A 19331-nucleotide genomic window follows, 5' to 3' on the forward strand; every position below is an offset into this window, starting at 1 on the left:
GTTCTGTTGAGCCGGCTTACACTGAGACGGCCCATTTTTGGTGAATGCGTCTCATGGGACGCAGATCTGGATTTCATGCGTATTAATATAAGATACATGTGTGTTAATATCCTAAAACTGTTTAAAGTCCTGAAAGTACGTTGACCGGTTCTGTTCATGTAGCTGAAAAGGTAATAAAATGTTAAAAATAACCTAACAGCAAGTGAGGTAGAAGTGGCCCGTCTGTTTTCATCCTGCAGGAAAATTAGTCGCTGCACTGAGTGCATTCTGAAAGTAGAATGGGAGGCAGATCCTTTAGCTATCAGGCTCCTCTCCTGTGGAACCAACTCCTAGTTCTGGTCCGTGAGGCAAACACCCCGTCTACTTTTAAGACTAATCTTAAAACTTTCCTTTGTGACAAAGCTTCTAGTCAGAGTGGCTCATGTTACCCTGAGCTACCTCTATAGTTATGCTGCTATAGGCTTAGGCTGCTGGAGGACACCTGAGCTTCGTTGCAGAAAAAATCTACACTGAGTAGAAAAGCTGCTACTCTGAGTAGTTCTACATCACTCTGTCATACTCTGCGTTTCTGGTTTCAGAACAGATGATATAAGTCAGGTAACTAAACACAACAGCGTCCGATCAACCATGACTTGAACGTGAGCATGAGCATGAAAAAACGCCCGATCAATGGAACGCAAATAACGTGATTCACCATGGCAACGACTGGAAATAAGCTTGGAAGTGCGCATGTCCTTCGAGTAAAATTAGAAATCTTTAAGGAAGGCATATGGATGATATTAAACCATAAGAAACAACTCCGTTGCTGCTGAAAACCGCAAGAGAGAATTGTTGAAAAAGTCAATGCATGCGCAATATGAAAGTTATGTGATGGAGAATTAAAGCTGTTTTCTCACACTTCACTCGTTCAACACTAAAGGGAGAGTATGTGGGGGGGGGCATTGATTACTAAAAGCATTGAAATGACATGGCAGCAAATCATGATGAAGTACAGCTTAACCAGGTAAGGTTAAGTTAAAAGTTTCCTTATGTTTAACGGTACTCAACTAAAGCATCAATTGGCTATATTCAACACATGCAATTAATGATGGGATGGTGTGAGTTATTGAAATAACTGATATGCTCATCTTTTTGCCATTGTTCACCAATCCTTCTAAAAATGAGTTGACACTGATTATCTTGTAGGTGTTTAATTTGTGCCAACCTCACTTTATATTACCACATAGGCTATATATAATGGAAAATTAGAGCTGGAAGTGCCAAAATGTGATACAGAATAAATTATTGCTCTCATTCTGGAACACCTTTAAACTATAACTGAGTAACATTTCTGACAGCGCAACATACAGTGGCCTCTGAAAAAAATTCTGCATCTCCTACGTTATTAAAAAGCTGCCGTTGGCATGAGAATGAAGAGCAGCACAAAGAAATTGTTCAAAACTGAGAGCGTTTCTTCGTTGTAAAGCGATGTGCGTCTGAGAATATTGAAATAAATTATCTGACAACCCCAAATGAGCCCCAGCCAGGACCATCTTCACAAAAGCTGTCTGCCCCTACTTCAGGCATGTTATTGAGCAGTTTGTTGTTTATAAATCATATAATAAAAGGCCAATTTGTTCTTTTTACATAACATTTGGCAACATCTTGACATTGAAGTGGGCAGGCAGACCCAAAGTGCCACAGCTGATGCCATCCAGGAGGTGCATAGATACTTGGCAGAGGGTCCCAGGATCCTATGACATACTGGAAAAACCAAAACACAGTCTGTCCAAACCTCTTCCGTTTTTCATTACAATTTCTCTGCACTCCAGCGTCATCTGTGTGTGAGCGGCTGTTTTCTACAGCTGGAGAAGTGATATCAAAAAAAGCGTAACAGACTTAATATCAAAACGTTAAAACAACTTTTTTTTATTAAATTTTGTAAAAAAAAAAAAAAAAAAAGCCAGTCCACAAGCATCCTCATTCACAACATGTTTACTCAGAGGTTATTACGTTATGATACAGGTTCACATACTTTATTGACTGTATCTAAAAAAAAATCAAAGATATTTTAAATTGAAATGAAAATATGAAATAATACAATGCAACACACAATTACTTAAGTTGTATTATTGTGTATACTAGGTGATCAATCAGTGTCAGTTAAGTCTGTAAACTAGATTGCCTGTAGGGATTTTTAACGTCCAGCAGGTGTCAGTATTTAGTGACACAGTAACAATACAGTTTGGCAACGTGTCTAAACGCTTCATGACGCCTCATTGAGCCATCACTACTCCAGAGTTTTGGGATAAGCGTCCAGATACTTCAGTTTGTTTAACGTCTCCATCGCGTCCAGCAGAAAATCCACCCGAACACCGAAGAACCTGGTCGGACTAGTCCTTCACTCCACAAACGCATCAGTAACTTCACTTCCGGGTCGCATGATGCGTGGACGGGCCAATCAGCGGCAGCCGCATCAATTTCTTCTTCATTTCTTTGAACCAAACTTTATTGAACAACAGCAGCGTTAACGGAGCAAATGAAGAGATGTGACTGTAGTAATATTTTGCAAATATATAATATTTGGTCATCAGCGTGACTAGAAACAAATTAATATTGTAAACAGAAAAGATATAAACGTTATTATTTTCTGAACAAAGATTCATATGGTAAATAACTCAATTTACTTTAAATGATAGGAGAAGGTGGAGTTTTTGGTTCTAATTAAGATGAATAAAAAGAGTGAAACTCTTCTTTTATGTGTGTGGGCCGTTAGTTTGTTTAGTCTTAGTTGATTTGCAAAAAATGTATTAAAATCGGCCACGAAGGAGTTTCTGGATCACTCAAGGAAAACAAACCTGGTAGTTATTTTTATTTTTCTAACAGAATAAAGTTTAAATACTGAGGAAAAATAAATAAATGTTAAGGAAATGCATCAAAATAACAGAAGGCGATCCTGATGCATATCAAGTGTGCATCCACAGGATGGTTAAATGCTAATAAATTTTCTTCGTTATTGATTATCATTCCAAAGTATAAAGCTACTTGCTCATTTACACGAGACATGGCTTTGCACCAGAGTCGTTCCATTTTAATAATAAAATGTATTCATTTTTTCTCATTAATTTGACTTTTATTATAAAAACTATCCAGCTTCACATCCAGTGTCCTGCAGAAGAGTTCATCCCCCTTTAACTTTTCCAGGTTTTGCAGCATTAAAAACACAAATGTCAATAAATCTGCTGAGATTTTATTAAGTGGAGCAAAATGAAAATGTAAAAACAAATATCTGAAAAGTGTGGCATGCATTTACATTCAGGACTCTACCCTTTAAATCCCCTAAATAAAATCAAGTACATTTTACTAAACATGTTTATTTATTATTATTAATTATTAACCTACAAATAAATCTGATTAATAACCCAAAATATAAAGTAACCCAAGAACTAACTTTAAATTCAAAGTAACTGAGAATAAAAAGCTCCAAGATTCTGTTTCAATCAGATCATCAAGGTTTCATCTTGACTTTGTGTTCTTCATGCTGAGAACATCAGAGCTGCTGTTTGCTCACTGAGATCTTCATCGGTAGCATTTTTACTTTATCGTCAGTGTCGAAGTATGGAAATATCTTGTCAGTGAAGGTGTGTGTGAAGGTGTGTATGTGTGAGTTAGTGTCCAGATCAGAGAAGGACAGCTTTCCTCTGTCCCAGTCCAGATTCACTCTGATCCTCTGGAGCTTCTTCTGGACTGAGAGATCCATGGAAGGAGATGAAGGAGACTCTACTGAGTATTTACCTTCACAGAACTCTAGAATCAACAATCCAGACTCTATGTCTCCCTTCCTCTGGACAGACTCTGCTATCACACCAACTGCCCAGCCTTCATTGTCTCCAACATCAACATCCCAGCTGTGGTTCCCTGAGTTGAAGCCCTCAGAACTCAGAACACCATCCTCTGACCCAAACCTCTCTGGATTATCAGGAAGCTGCTGTTCCTCTCCTAAAGTCAAACTGGTCAGATCTTCAGACAGGATGAGGTATGGATCAGCAGTGTTTGGGTCCAGGATGAGAGGAGTGTAGGAGACCATGTTCTCCATGTTGCTCCAGATGTTGAAGGCCAGGTTGCCCAGATGTTTGGCCTGGTCTATCAGAGCTCCTGAGGGCAGCTGTGGATCCTCCAGCAGGGGGCAGCGCTGGACTCTTTCCACTGCAGCCTTGTAGTTGTGCAGGAATGAGACGTCTTCAGCTCTCAGCTCCTCCTCTGTGGCTCTGACTGTGTCTGAAAGAGCTGCTATCTCTCTGCTCAGAGCCTCCATCTTCTCCTTCATCATCCCACTCTTCTGCTCCTCTTCCTCCCTCAGTGCAGCCAGCCTGGCCTCCTCTTCCTCTGCTAGAAACTGATGAAGCTTCTTAAACTGCTCCTTAATCAGCCTCTCTGTGTGTCGGGCCTGGACCTTCATGTGTTCTGCTGTCTGATCAAACTCCTCTAGAACTTTCTTCCTGAGTTTCAGGTTCTTTTTTAAAGGTTCCAGAGTTTCCTGAAGGTTCTTCTTGTGATCCTCAGCAACTTCATCGATGGGTCTGAATCTGTGGTTGGTGTGTTTCTCTGAATCTCTGCAGACGAGACACACTGGCTGCTGATGGTCCAGACAGAAGAGTTTGAGTTTCTCAAAGTGCAGACTGCAGAGATCCTCTGAAGCTCTCTGGTCTCTCTGCTGTAGGAAGGTCTCACACAGGTTCTTCAGAGCCAGACTTAAAGGTGGTTCATTCCTTGAAGATCTTCTCTTACAAACTGGACACTCTTGTGCTGCTTTCTCTCTCCACCAGTTCTTCAGACACTCCTTACAGAAGCTGTGGCTACATGACAGAACAACCGGATCCTTAAAGACGTCCTGACAGACCGGACAGCAGAGATCCTCCTCTAATCTGGAAGCCATTTAGTCTCTGAGTGAAGCTGAAATCACAGAAGGTCCAGTCAGTCATGGTTCTCTTCCCTCCTCTACTAACGTTCCTCAAAGTGACTCTGATTGATGTTCTGGGTCCAACTCACCTTCAGGGTTGGAGGTCTCCTCTTTTCTCTCCTGGACTCAGACGAAGCTGCTGGTTTGTCTCTATGACAGGAATGAAAACTGGTTCCAGGCTGTTTCAGGTGTGTTAGGTGAGAGGCGGAGCCTAAACCTGTTTTTTTTTCTCTATCAAGGTTTCATTTTAACTTTGCTTGCAGCTGAACAGGTTCTCCTTCATTTTCAGACATCAGATAAAAACAACCTTTTTGGTATTTCTTTTTAAGGTTTTTATCCAAGTGACAGCAGATATTTTTTTTATAAATCCTAAAAACTAAACCAGCCTGAGAATACTGAATGAAAAAAAAATGTTTAAAAGAAACTGAATAAAATGTTGCAAATGTAGATAATAGTGATTGTAGTCGAGGTTCCACGTTTTAAACTTGAGGCTGGTGAAGAATTTACACTCGCCACTGTGTGTCGATCAGGACAAACTGAGGAGGGGATTTTCTGGTTTGAGTCTCTCTTTAATTGCAGTTCAGCAGCAATACAAACATGCAGTATGAGGTAGGCTTGGAGATGGAGAGGTAGGTAGGGTATTGGTACGATTGGGTATGTGTGTGTGGTCTAAACATAACAGAAATAAGCCCACATTAAGTCACCTCATACATTGAACAAATGCTACAACCGAGAGCTAGCAGGCTTACTCACATGGAGTAATTAAAAGTTGCAATAAACCGGCAACTCGTACACTACAACATCAGCATGTAATACAGACCGAACTACAAAGTAAACTGCCTTAATACATTTAACAACAAGCACTTACATTCAATCAGGAACGCACATAGACCCCAACCGGAGCCGTTAGCAGCAGCTGCACGTCTCCTCCCTCAGAGCTACAGTGCTTCTGCAGCTGCTGCATGTACTATTCGAACTCGCCACTGGGTGGCGCACCTCCCCTTCCCAAACTAAAGTAATAAACACTAGAGCCTTTGTAACAGCCGCCCCCAAATGTATGAAGTACATTTGTTTCAAACAAAGGCGATGAACTAAGTCTTTGATGATGAATCATGGCCGCCGGCCTCTTCGGGTGTTGCCGGAAGAACAATCATCCTCGCTACCGGTCGAGTATAAACTCGATCTTTAACTCGAACATCTGCTGACCTGATGTGGCCGTCAGCGCTGGGGTGAACTTTAGTCACTCGTCCGACTGGCCAAAGGGCTCTGGGAAGTTGAGGATCCATGAGCATGACTACGGCATTTTCTTTCAGGTCAGGTTGAGTGGTCTGCCACTTCTGTCTGACATGTAAATTGGGAAGGTATTCCCTGACGAATCTGGACCAGAACTGATCGGCCAACGCCCGGGAGTGCCGCCAGCGGCGTCTGCTGGGAAGTTCAGTTGCAGGGTACACAACCTGAGGCAGCGACCCATCTGGCCGCCCCATCAACAGGTGGTTTGGTGTCACTGGGTCTGGATCAGCGATGCTGGAGGAAACGTAACCTAATGGCTTTGAGTTCAGAATTCCCTCCACCTCCACAAGAACTGTCCTCAGCACCTCCTCGGGCAACGGTTGAGCCCCGACGGTGGCATACAGAGCCGTTTTCACCGAGCGTATTTCTCTTTCCCACACTCCGCCGAAATGAGGGGCGCCAGGGGGATTAAACTTGAAAGCAATCTTTTGCTTGGCGAGGGCCTGCTGTAGGTCCGGAGACATCTTTGCCATGGCTTGAAGTAACTCTCGTTCCGCTCCACAGAAGTTAGTTCCTCGATCTGAGAGGATTTCCGAGGGCGTACCCCGACGGGCTATAAATCTTCTTAAGGCCATGAGGAAGGAGTCAACATCAAGGTGGGTGAGGATATCAAGATGGACTGCCCTGGTAGTTAAACACTTAAAGATGATACCCCATCGTTTCTCGTTGCGCCTCCCAATTCTGACCTGAAATGGTCCGAAACAGTCTGTCCCTGTGGAGTAAAAAGCAGGTTTGAAGAGGCGGAGACGCGCAGCGGGCAAATCAGCCATCTGAGGAACGGTAGGATTGGCCTTCCAACGTCTGCAGTCAGAGCACCGGGACTGATACCGTCGAACCGCTTCTCTTCCTCGCAGTATCCAGAAGTTCCGACGTATGTCCGCAAACAATCGCTCAGGGCCTGGATGACACAAACGTCGATCGTAATCCTGTATTAACAGTCTGGTGAATGGGTGGTTTGGATCTAGAACGATGGGATGCACCGCTCCCAGCTCCAGGTCCTTCGCGTATCTCAGCCGACCCCCTACTCTGATTTCTCCGTCTTCATCCAACTGGGGTGCTAAGGCACGCAACCTACTGTTGTTAGCAACCGGCTTGCCAGAACTCAGACGCCTGATCTCTTCGGGAAAGCTATCGTGTTGTATCCTCTTGACAAGGTGTCTCTCCGCTTTGCGATAGTCCTCCGCACTCAGGTGTCCATCTTTGCCATCCGCCGTATGCAGAGTCTGGGCCGTGGACTCAAGCAATTCCTGCCAGTCCTTATAGGTTTCAGGGTCGGCGTTCAAGGAGGTAATCGTTGAAGTTACACCACAAAAGACTGATTTCCGCAGCTCCGTGTGTTCCTCTTCCAGTGGGGTGGCTGGATCGGTAGGCCAGCAATCTGAAGTCTGGAGTAGAAAGGGGGGTCCTTGGTTCCACCGGTTCGGCTCAGACAGATCCTTTAGGGTCTTACCCCGAGTGATGTCGTCAGCCGGATTTCTGGCTGAATCGACATAACGCCAGGACTTCAAGTCAGTTAACTCTTGAATTTCGGCCACTCGGGTGCCCACAAATACTTAATAGCGACAGGAGTCTGCAAGGATCCATCTTAACACTGTGGTGGAATCTGTCCACAAGGTTGTAGTGTCGATCTTCAGGGTAAGCTCTGCGTTCAACAGCTTAGCTAGTTGGGCTCCTGTTAGGGCTGCAGAAAGCTCCAACCAGGGTATGGACAATTGTCGCCTGGGTGCCACCCGTGAGCGAGCGAGGATAAAGGATAGGTGTACTTGACCCTGACTATCCTCAGACCTGAGGTACGCCACCGACCCATAAACCTGTTCCGAAGCATCACAGAATATGTGTACTTGTCTGTTGATGATTTAAGCATCATCAGCTGCCTGTGTGTAATGTCTGGGTAAGGTAACTTGGGGAAGTAGTTGAAGTTCACTTTCCCACTGTGCCCACAGCTGCTGGACATCCAGAGGGAGCAGAGGGTCATCCCAATCCCGCCGCTTCTCCCACAGCTGACGAACCATCACCTTGGCACGGGTCGTGTATGGCAAGATGTAACCCAGGGGATCGTACTGGGAGGTGAGAACCTTGTAGATGTTCCTCATGGTCAATGTCCCATAACTGAGGGGACGGTGTTTGTAACCGATGAGGTCTTTTTGAGGGTTCCAACTAAGTCCAAGTGTGCTTTCCGATGGATCGTGCTTGTCTTGTGCCAGCCAGAGCTCTGTTGCAGGGGAACGGGCCTCACTTGGTAAGTGACTGATCACCTCCGTTGCGTTACTTGACCATTGACGAAGGTCAAATCCTGCGGAGAGGAGCAACGCCCGGAGCTTATCCACCAAGGCTCTGGCTGTCTCCACAGATGTTAAGCTTTGTAGCCAGTTGTCGACGTAGAAACACCGCTCCACCGAAAACCGCACATCCTCTCCCTCCTGACTGTGGTCAGTGACGTGACGCTGGAGGGCATATGTCGCACAACAGGGGCTACAGGTGGTGCCAAAGGGAAGCACCTGCCATTCATAAATGTCTGGTGGTCTGTCTTTAGCCTGATCCCGCCACAAGAACCTCAAAAGGGGTCTATCTTCTGGGAGGAGGCGAACTTGGTGGAACATCCCTTTTATATCGCTGCTGATGGCGACGGCATGTTCCCGGAACCGAATCAACACCCCCAGAAGTGATGCACTGAGGGTAGGTCCAGGTAGTAGGAAGTCGTTGAGGTTGAGGCCTTGGTACTGGTGAGAGCAATTGAACACCAGCCTGTTCTTGTGGTTATGGCTCACCATATGATGAGGAATGAGCCACGACTCCCCATCAGATGTAGTGTCTTGGGGGTCCAACTTCGCCACACTACCAGCCTGGACCAGCTTCCGAATCTCCTCCTGATATGTGTTAGCCATCGTTGGGTTCTTACTCAATCTTTTCTCATTGCTCCTCAAGTTGAACATCACTGATTCGGGAGAGGCTTTAAGAACAGGCATATTTTTCTTCCGTAGCAGTGGTGTAGCGTAATGAAGAATCCCATCCACGCACACCCGTTCCGTTCTCTTCTCCAACAGGTCCACAGCTTCTTGATCCAGCTTGGAACGAGCCACTGTCTTTTCGTTCTGGTAGGGAAGAACATCAGTCTGCCAGAGTTTCTCCACATTCTTCAGTAGGTCCGTATTAGCGTGGTAAGCAGATGTAAACAAACACTGGGCGTGTTGAAGACCACTGCCCTCTGATCTCATCGGTCCTTGGAGAGCCCATCCGAGCCTGGTTCTGACTGCTGCTGGCGCACCCGGTGGACCCAACCTAACTGGCTCAATGGGGGTAATGAGGTGAGGGTTGTCTGTACCAATGAGGACCAGAGGCTGTGCATTCTTAAAAGCATGTAGAGGCAGATCGGACAAATACCTGAACTGCTTCTGGAGTCTGTCAATTGGGTAGGACTGTTCTGCTAGGACCAGACGATCGGCGGTGAAGGCTCCATTCACCGTGAAGCGGCTGCGACTGCTGAAGGAAGGAGATATGTGAAAAGAGACTGAAGCGCCTTTCAAAATTTGAATATCCTGCCTTATGGTTCTTAAATGCAGAGTCTCTGGGGTTCCCTGTAGACCAAGCTTGTGAGCAGCAGGGGGCAGGAGCATGGTGCGCTCAGAACCATCATCGAGAATGGCATATGTTTTGAGACTCTGATTTCCATGATGCAAAGTGACTTGGACCACCTTCAATAAGACTCTGCCGCCCTCTAGTGGTCGATCCAGGTACAGCATATCAGTGGCGGTACTGATGAGGCAACGCTCCTCTTTAGTTGTCTCCTTCTTATCTCTGGTGTTCACATCATGAAGCACCTGAAGGTGTCTCCCCTGACACAGGTTACAGGGTTTTCGAAGATCACATTGGGCTGCATGATGAGATCTTGCACAGCACCAGCACCTATCGTGGTCCTTTATCCACTGCGACAGTTGGTCCTTGGACAACTTCTGAATGATGAGTACTTCCACAGTATGGGCAATAACGGTTTGATTTAATGCCTTTGTACCCCGAAGTCCTGGGAATGGAACCGTCTTTGGTTCCATGCAGCACCGTCGTGACTCTCTTCTTCTGAGTTCCTAATTTGTCTTTATTTCCTGTTCCAGAATCATAATTGTCTGAATTATGACACCAGGTTTCATACTGAAGCCATTCAGCAAAATCCACTAAAGTGTAGACTGCATTGGGATGGCGGAACATGGCTCGACGGAAGTCTGCACGCCGCTCTGCAGGTAATTTACTCAGCAAGCGGGCCACATGAGATCCACATCTCAGCTCGGCGTCACCCTCTGAACCCAAGGCTCTGAGTAACCCAACAAGCGACTGAACTTCGAGGGCAAACCTCTCAAATGCTGCTGAGTCACCTCGGCGGACGTCTGGCGCATCCATTACCCCAGCAATCCTATTCAATGCCATCTGGTGCGGCTGGCCAAACTTTTCACTTAGAGCCTCCATCGTGTCTGAGTATGGGGTGGCGGAGTTCAGATAAGAATCTGCTATGAGTTTGGCTTCCTCGAGTTTGAGGTGGTCCACCAGGATCTGATACTTGAACAGCTCTGTTCCATCAGGTGGTAATAGATTAGTCAGAGCTATCTTCAACCGAGCAAAGTCACTGGGGTCTCGTCTAGCGAAGTAGGGAATACTCGGTCTAGGTCCTCGATAGGTTTGTTCCGTGAGAACTGGCAACGTTGAAGGGGGGTGCAAACTCGTTCGATCCCAGCCTCTTGCCTTCGACGATGCCCGAAGATCTGTCGGCATCTTCTCTCGTGGCGTGGCGGGTCTACAGAACCGTGGCTTTCTGGCTTGTGCTGCCGTGCTCTGATCCTTTATGAGCTGTAAATCACTCATCAGCTTTTCCAACATGATCGAGACGGGCTGTGCTGATGGAGAACATTCAGCCTCCTCTTCTGTCTCGGGCCACGGGGGAGGATCAGGCCATTCCTCCTCCTCTTCCTCTCCATTTCCCCGCCATGTCGAAGGGGGTGGCGGTGCATATATTGGTGGTGGGATTTCGAACTGTTGCTGGAACGTAGCTGTGCTCTGTGTAGAATATCCCAGCCTCCTCCTCATTTCTTCCTTTAATTCTCTGAGTTCGGCCAACTCCGAACGTACTGCTTCTTTAGACCGTTCATATTCGGCTCCCTGCCTCCTTAACATCTCCAGCTCTGAGCGGTATGGTGAGAAGGTCGGCGTCAACTGCCTGTGATGCGATGATAGTGCAGAATAATCTTTGCTGTCCTCTTCTGCCACGCTCTTCCGCCGTTGTGGTTCGGTAATCGTCTGTTCTGGGGAACCAACCCACTCATCTACCGTAATTTCCCACTGACTACTGGGCCATCCGGCTTTAATAGATGGGGGGGTGAGGGGTGTCATCTTGGCAGCTCCCTCCTCTGGCGGCGAATACAAGCTATCATCACATCTCGTCTCAGCTCGTACTCCTCGATAATCAAATAGAGGCTGAAACCAGTGTCCCATCTCGCTGGTTTCATAATCCTTTAAGTATGAAGGTGGGTGGGTTTGCCGCTTCGGTCTAACTGCTGCATCACGGCTGAACTGCATGCTGAAACAGGGGTAAGTGTCCCAATCCGGCTCGAAGGACCAAATTGTAGTGGAGGTTTCACGTTTTAAACTTGAGGCTGGTGAAGAATTTACACTCGCCACTGTGTGTCGATCAGGACAAACTGAGGAGGGGATTTTCTGGTTTGAGTCTCTCTTTAATTGCAGTTCAGCAGCAATACAAACATGCAGTATGAGGTAGGCTTGGAGATGGAGAGGTAGGTAGGGTATTGGTACGATTGGGTATGTGTGTGTGGTCTAAACATAACAGAAATAAGCCCACATTAAGTCACCTCATACATTGAACAAATGCTACAACCGAGAGCTAGCAGGCTTACTCACATGGAGTAATTAAAAGTTGCAATAAACCGGCAACTCGTACACTACAACATCAGCATGTAATACAGACCGAACTACAAAGTAAACTGCCTTAATACATTCAACAACAAGCACTTACATTCAGTCAGGAACGCACATAGACCCCAACCGGAGCCGTTAGCAGCAGCTGCACGTCTCCTCCCTCAGAGCTACAGTGCTTCTGCAGCTGCTGCATGTACTATTCGAACTCGCCACCGGGTGGCGCACCTCCCCTTCCCAAACTAAAGTAATAAACACTAGAGCCTTTGTAACAGTGATAGTAGGTACACCTGGTCTGGCGTTCTGTTAGCTGTGACATCATCAGGGGAGGCAGATCATCCTCTATTACCATCTAACATAGAAAGTACTCCTGGGTCAATGTGAGATTCTGTGCTTTCTGTGTCTCTGCTCTGTCTTCTCTAACATAGAAAGTACTCCTGGGTCAATGTGAGCTTCTGTGCTTTCTGTGTCTCTGCTCTGTCTTCTCTAAGCCCCAGTGGGTGGAGGCAGATGAGCGTTCACACTGAGCCTGGTTCTGGTTCTGCTGGAGGTTCTCCTCCCTGTTAAAGGGGAGTTTTCCTCCCCACTGTCGCTTCATGCATGCTCAGTATGAGGGATTGCTGCAAAGCCATCAACAATGCAGACGACTGTCCACTGTGGCTCTACGCTCCTTCAGGAGGAGTGAATGCTGCTTGGAGAGACTTGATGCAACCTGCTGGGTTTCCTTAGAGAGGAAACTTTCTCACCAACCTGGAGGATCTGATGGAGTCTGACTTTAGAAAGAGCCTTGAGATGACATGTTTCATGAATTGGCGCTATATAAATAAAATTGAATTAAAAACTCCCCTTTAATGATGATCTGCCTCCCCTGATGATGTCACAGCTAACAGAACGCCAGACCAGGTGTACCTTCTATGAAGAGAAAAATGACAGAGAACATAAAGTTAAAAGCTGGAATAACAACAAACAATGCAGACTGGAGAGCAGTAGGAGAACTCAGCAGAGTGAGAGAAATAGACCCTGATGTCCTCCAGCAGCCTAAGCCTATAGCAGCATAACTATAGAGGTAGCTCAGGGTAACACGAGCCACTCTGACTAGAAGCTTTGTCAGAAAGGAAAGTTTTAAGCCTAGTCTTAAATGTAGATGGGGTGTCTGCCTGACGGACCAAAACTTGAGTACGAACTTTAGCTACTCTACCCACCTCTGTTTAGATCATGGCGGTTCCTGTTCATCCTAAATCCATTCCCTGGCAAAGTAGTAAAGCTTTACGCTGAGCCACTCTGTCCTATTCAGGTAAAAATCACAGGACCTTTACCTTCAGAACCACCTGGCTCCTCCAGCAGAACCGGTAAACATTTTTGGGTTGAGTTCAGAGGTTTCTTGTTTCCCAGATGATTTGTGTTCAGATTTTATTAACGCCTGAAAACGAGACAAACACCAAACTCTCTCCTTCATAATAATCACAGCTGATTATTACAAACTTTTACATAAAAAAAAAATAAAATGATGTGGGAGAGTCACAGAAAAAAAAGAAAAACAACTTTAATTTAATCAGGCATCAACAAACCACATAATTTATTACATTTCCAATAAATAAAATCTAAACTGCACATTTAGGAACTTGCCGCTGGTCGTTCAGCAGGAACCAAACCGGTCCAGCAGCGTTCTGGTGCCGGCGGGTTAAGAGAAACCTGAGCTGGAGCCGTTCTGGAGACGGGTCGGTGTCTGATGGAGGAAGCTCCCGAGTCTCGTCTACGCACCCATGATCCGCAAAGCGGTGAAGTTCTGATTCTGATTGTTGATTCAAAACGCTGCTTTGCTTTTACCTTCACGAAAGACTGCAAACAGGCAGGAAGCTGATTTAAAAACTGCATTTAGGTTCTGTTCGTTAGCGCCTCCACGCGGTCCGGCGGGTCAACGGTCCGCGGGGGCGCCGCGCTGCTCGTTGTCGTGGCGGCTCCTGAGAGGATTCAGGTCCGTCTCCAGCTCCCTCTGCTTCCGTAACAAACCCTGGAAACAGACAGCGGCCGGTGTTTGAGCGGTTCTGATCTGGTTTTAATGATCCTAAAAAAACTAGTTATTAAAAATAGCGTACTCAGATTAGAGTGATTTAATTAAATATAAGGAACATGAAACATATTTATGCATTAAAACCAACAGGCTATTTAAAGTAATAGAAAATTACATTTTGCCGGGAGCAGTGATGCTGGGGGGAAGGATCTGTGATGGTGATACTGCAGCTTCCTGCTGTTGTTAGGGGATGATATTTATATCCTCTAATGTTTCGCAGTAAAACAACAAACTGTGCTGACTGCTTACCAGCAGAGTGGATGATGCTGGACTCTCTCAGTCTGGTGGAACAACATCATTATCAAAGCCTGGCTGGATTATCGGGGCCCCCAGGAACTTGGGGAATAGATAGATAAAAAAAAGATGTTAAAATCCCGAAAAGGATCTGGAATTTACCGGGACACATTAAATAGAGAAGCCAGGGACCGGTATGTTGACAAAATCAGCATTATTAATAATTTGGATCCATATGAAGTTTCAAACAATGAGTGGAGCACCGACGACGACTTGCCACCGTTTTGCATATCGGACGTCTTCGGCTACCTTGTTTGTGGTGTGAGCGCCTATACTTCAGAACAGTTCCAAAGCTACAAGTCCTTGGAGTCTCATGTGCAGTTCACGAATGGATGGGTTCAGGGGGTAACAGTGGGAACACAGTAATTCTTACAAAGGTAAGCTGTGCTCAGACGGGCTCTGGCACCTGCTAGTTTAGTAACCGCTAACCGTTAGTGCTAACAACCACTCACGCATGTAATGTACTTTTAACTAGCTGCTATGTGTTTCAAAGGTGTAGTTAGTAACGTTAACTGCCAACCCTCCCTAAACCCTCCGGGTTTCTGACGTATTTGAGCCTTTTCCCGCTGCCGTTTTAGTATTTATGTGCATGTATGTGGTGTCGCGGTTGAAGGAAAGAAACAATGTAGGCTATAAAATAAAACCGTGCATCTTTAACTTACCAGAATGAAAATGCAGGGAACACAATCTCATTGACATCGGGATACTATGGAAAGTTATGTTCGGTCGTCTTACAGCCGCGATCCAAGCGAGCCGACGACTCTTTGTTATCTCTGACACTTGTTCTCCGTGGTTGCGCCTCCAGGCAGGAAAGCGGTGGAAAGTTAACCCATTTTCTATGTTTTTCCCATGGTGATCATGTGTTGCGCTGTTACAGCCCACAATACAGCAACGGTTTACCATGGTTGAAATCAAGTTAAGGTGAAATTAATCAAATTAAAACACGGCTGAGAGGGAGTACAGTACGCGGTAGTCATAGGCAGTAGTCTGAGTAGCGGTAAAGGAGGCCATCAACATGACAGCCACTCAAAGTAATTACGTCATGACGCCCAAGCCCTATTGTAGCTTTATATGTAGTGCTTTTCCTTGGGTGAAATCAATATTACTCCAATACTGAAGTCATACTGTTTGTCATTTTCTAAGCTGAAACGTTGAATGACATGAAAAGGCAAGACGAGATAAAATACAATTGTAAGATGATTTATTTTTCCTTTAGGAATTGATGTTGTGACATACAAGATCAGTTACGTGTTACAGTTGATGCATAACTAACGAAGTGTGCTATGCCTTTAAGAGAAGTTGTTTTGTTGTTTTTCTTCTTCAGTGGTTTTAGGGTTGTTGTAGCCGAGAAGTGAGCCCGGGACGGGGGGCTGTGTGAGTTAAAGAAAAGAAGTAAGGAGCCATTTTTTTCTCTCTCTTTTTTTTCTTGCTCGACCTTCACCCCCGTCTCTATACTGCCGGCAAGGGAGACGAATACACAGCCATGGCAAGTAATTTTTGGGATCAATTACCTTTTCATTCTGCAAGTACTCGTGCCAGACCTCATTACAGCCACGTTTTCATGGGGGACGGACAAGAGGATTTTTCTAAATGGTGCAGACGTTTCGAAGTGATGGTTGCGGCTGATCCTGATACCACAGCGGATAGTTTGGTGAAACTGCTACCTACATGTTTAGGTGGTGCTGCTTTTAGTTACTGGGATAGTCTATCTGATGCTGTAAAAGCGGACTATTCAGCCACAAAAGATAAGCTGAAGAGCGTTTTTGGACAAACTGCTTATTTGTCGACTTTCCAAAGCTATATTAATGCACGCAGTCGCCTTCCTGGTGAAGCCCTTCCTGTTTTTGCTGCTGAGATTTGCCGGTTGGTCGAAGAAGCTTTTCCGACTTATGGTGATAATGCCAAACAGGGGGAAAAATTCCGAAGCTTTATTGCTGGACTTGACCCATACCTACAGCTGAGATGTCATGAACAGGGCGTCGACACACTGGAGACTGCTCTGCAGTTCGCTATGCAGATTGAAACTGCTCACCAAGCTAGTAGAGTGTTCGCTACCACACCTCCTTCACAGCCCTTGTCTACACCACCAGTTTACCCTGCTGTCTTACCTGGCTACTCTACTCAGGCTCCTTCACCCACTCCTCTAGGAGTCCACTCAGCTACTGCAGATGATTTCAAGACTATGGCAAAGACTATTGAAACGCTGTCGGACAGAGTTGAACAGCTACAGCTGGCAATCGACCGCCAACGTGAGGATGCACATCGCCAGGATAGGCGGGACTATGGATTTCGTCATCGGAGCTCTACTCCAGGTGGCCGCTGGGGTGACCGATATTCATCAGATGGATACTATGGGTCTTCTCCACGACGCAGAGACTCATCAGATGACCGAAACACATCTCACTACAGTTCCAGTCCATATGCACAGGATAAACACAACCAACGGGGTTTACGTATCCGATCGGGATCTTCTGAACGCCAGACACAGGACTACAGCTCTGAAACCAGAGGCTACACTAGTCGTGGCCGTTCTCCCAACCGTTATGAAAGTGGTCGCCGTAGTCACTCTCACAGCCCGAGCCGGGTACGTTTTCGGTCTCCTTCACATCCAACCCATGATCAGGTAAACTACAAGTAGCTGACAATGAGGGCAAATTGCCAGCTACTGACTTTTCCCTAGCCCAGACTGACAATGACACCTGCCATGACACAGTAACTAGTGACGTTTCGGGTTTGTGTTGTGGGAGTTTTGGGTGGAATTCTAAGCAATAGTAACTGAGTTCCCATCTTTACTAAATGACGAGACGGTGGTATAACGTTCCAGCAATTTTATTGAGAAACAGAGCAGAGATTCACATAGATGGAAAGTAATCGCACCCCACGGTTCCGCTGCAGTCTCTGTCTGCCCTGTCTCTCCCTGCCTCGCTTTTCGGGCTTCCCCTAATACTGCACCGTGGCCTTCCCATGAGACAAAACAAAGACAGTCTATCGTAAACAATCAGTATCCCTCAGCAGCTGCAGCATTTGGCCTTGCAATCAGAAAACAGTGGATCTTATACACAGACATCAGGTCTCCAGGCCTCCTCTGTCCGAGTGGTGTGAGGCCATAGTGACTTCAGAATAATAATTCTTATAACAGTTTGACTGATGTAGAGAGGAGATATGTTTCAGTTGTTATTGAGGACACTGTACTACATGCTTTTCTGGACACTGGGGCAGATGTTTCAGTCATTAGTGAGGACTTTAGAAGAGCTACACCAGTGTTTTATAGAAAACCCATTGTAAAGCAGTTTATTCCTCTCAATGGTGTCACAGGCGATCCCCTTGACTCTATAGGTTCCATTTATGTGAACCTAACTATTGCGGATAAACTCATGACCCACACGCTGCAAGTTGTCAGAAACTGTACAAAGTCAGTCATCTTAGGTTGGGATTTTATGGTGGCACATGGCATTACGGTTGACACGCGAAACATGACGTGTAATGTGGCAGGTGCAGCTGTGTCACTAGTGGGTCCACATCTGTATGTTCCCTGCATGACGGGTGTGTCGGTGTCATCCACCGTTAGCATCCCTGCTATGTCTGAGAGGGTCATCACTGCTACTTTGGATGCACCCCAAAAAGGGTTTTTACCTAACGGCTACATTGGTGTGTTTGAACCACATTATACCGACCAGTCCTCTGCTGGTATGGCATGGACAGTGGCCAGGGTAGAACGGGGTTCTATTTGTGTTAAAGTAGCTAATGTTTCGCATAGTGACGTTATGTTACATGGTGGTACACAGGTGGGGCACTTTCATGCAGTCTCAGCAGAGGGCCAGAGTGAATTCACCATTATGGACAGTTCTCTCTGTAACATTGATACTCGGGCAGCTGACATCCCCCGACTGATTCCTTCTGGCAGATAGTACAGACTCAGATCTGACACCTTTGCAGAAAAAACAACAGACAGAGACTTTGACTTCCTTTGCAGATGTGTTTAGTCAGCATTCACATGACTTTGGCAGAACTGACATAGTGACACACAAAATCGCTACAAACTGTGACACCCCGATCTCACAGAGAGCTTACCGCACCTCTCCAGCCATGAAGGCAGAAATTCGCCAACAAGTTGAAACTCTTAAGTCACATGATTTGATAGAGGACAGTTTGAGCCCCTGGGCCAGCCCAGTGGTTATGGTGAAAAAGAAGGATGGTTCTTACAGGTTTTGTGTTGATTTTCGTAAACTAAACTCTGTCACCATTACTGATGCTCATCCTTTACCAAGAGTTGATGACAGTCTAGACGCGCTTTCTGGTTCTCAGTACTTTTCTACTATAGACATGTCTAGTGGGTACTGGCAAGTACAAATGGATCCGGCAGACAGACAAAAGACTGCATTTACGACAGGTGACGGCTTGTACCAATTTAAGGTCATGCCAATGGGGCTTAAGAACTCACCTCCAACCTTCCAAAGGCTCATGGAGCTGGTTTTAAGAGGACTTCACTGGACAACCTGTGTCATTTATTTGGATGACATAATTTGCATCGGGAAAACTTTTGAAGATCATCTAGGCAATCTCACAGACATTCTCACTCGTTTTCGACAAGCAGGTTTAAAATTAAACCCAAAAAAATGTGACTTTTGCAAACCTGCTGTAAAGTATATGGGGCACATTGTGTCTCGAGATGGACTGGCGTTGGACCCAGTAAACACTGAACGCATCAAAAATTGGCCTGTTCCACGCTCACCAACTGAGGTGCGTGCTTTTTTGGGACTGTGTTCATATTACAGACGGTTTGTGCATAACTATGCCTTTATTGCTCAGCCCCTGCATAGG

General features: G+C 45.9%; 1 protein-coding gene and 1 long non-coding RNA gene across 2 annotated transcripts; both read right to left on the reverse strand.

The window, feature by feature from the left end:
* Positions 1 to 3492: 3492 nt before the first annotated feature.
* On the reverse strand, positions 3493 to 5092 carry LOC118567172 (nuclear factor 7, brain-like). The gene is made up of 2 exons (XM_036151628.1): positions 5029 to 5092; positions 3493 to 4932 (listed from the first exon to the last, which is right to left on the reverse strand). Exon 2 carries the CDS (start codon positions 4913 to 4915, stop codon positions 3530 to 3532), a length of 1386 nt encoding a protein of 461 aa, XP_036007521.1. The 5' UTR covers positions 4916 to 4932; positions 5029 to 5092; the 3' UTR covers positions 3493 to 3529.
* A 6833-nt stretch (positions 5093 to 11925) lies between these two features.
* LOC118567193 lies at positions 11926 to 12413 on the reverse strand. The gene is made up of 2 exons (XR_004933534.1): positions 12246 to 12413; positions 11926 to 12046 (listed from the first exon to the last, which is right to left on the reverse strand). It is a non-coding gene; the product is annotated as an uncharacterized LOC118567193 (long non-coding RNA).
* Positions 12414 to 19331: the final 6918 nt, after the last annotated feature.

Source organism: Fundulus heteroclitus, chromosome 20 (genome assembly GCF_011125445.2).
Source record: "Fundulus heteroclitus isolate FHET01 chromosome 20, MU-UCD_Fhet_4.1, whole genome shotgun sequence".
Lineage (NCBI taxonomy): Eukaryota > Metazoa > Chordata > Actinopteri > Cyprinodontiformes > Fundulidae > Fundulus > Fundulus heteroclitus.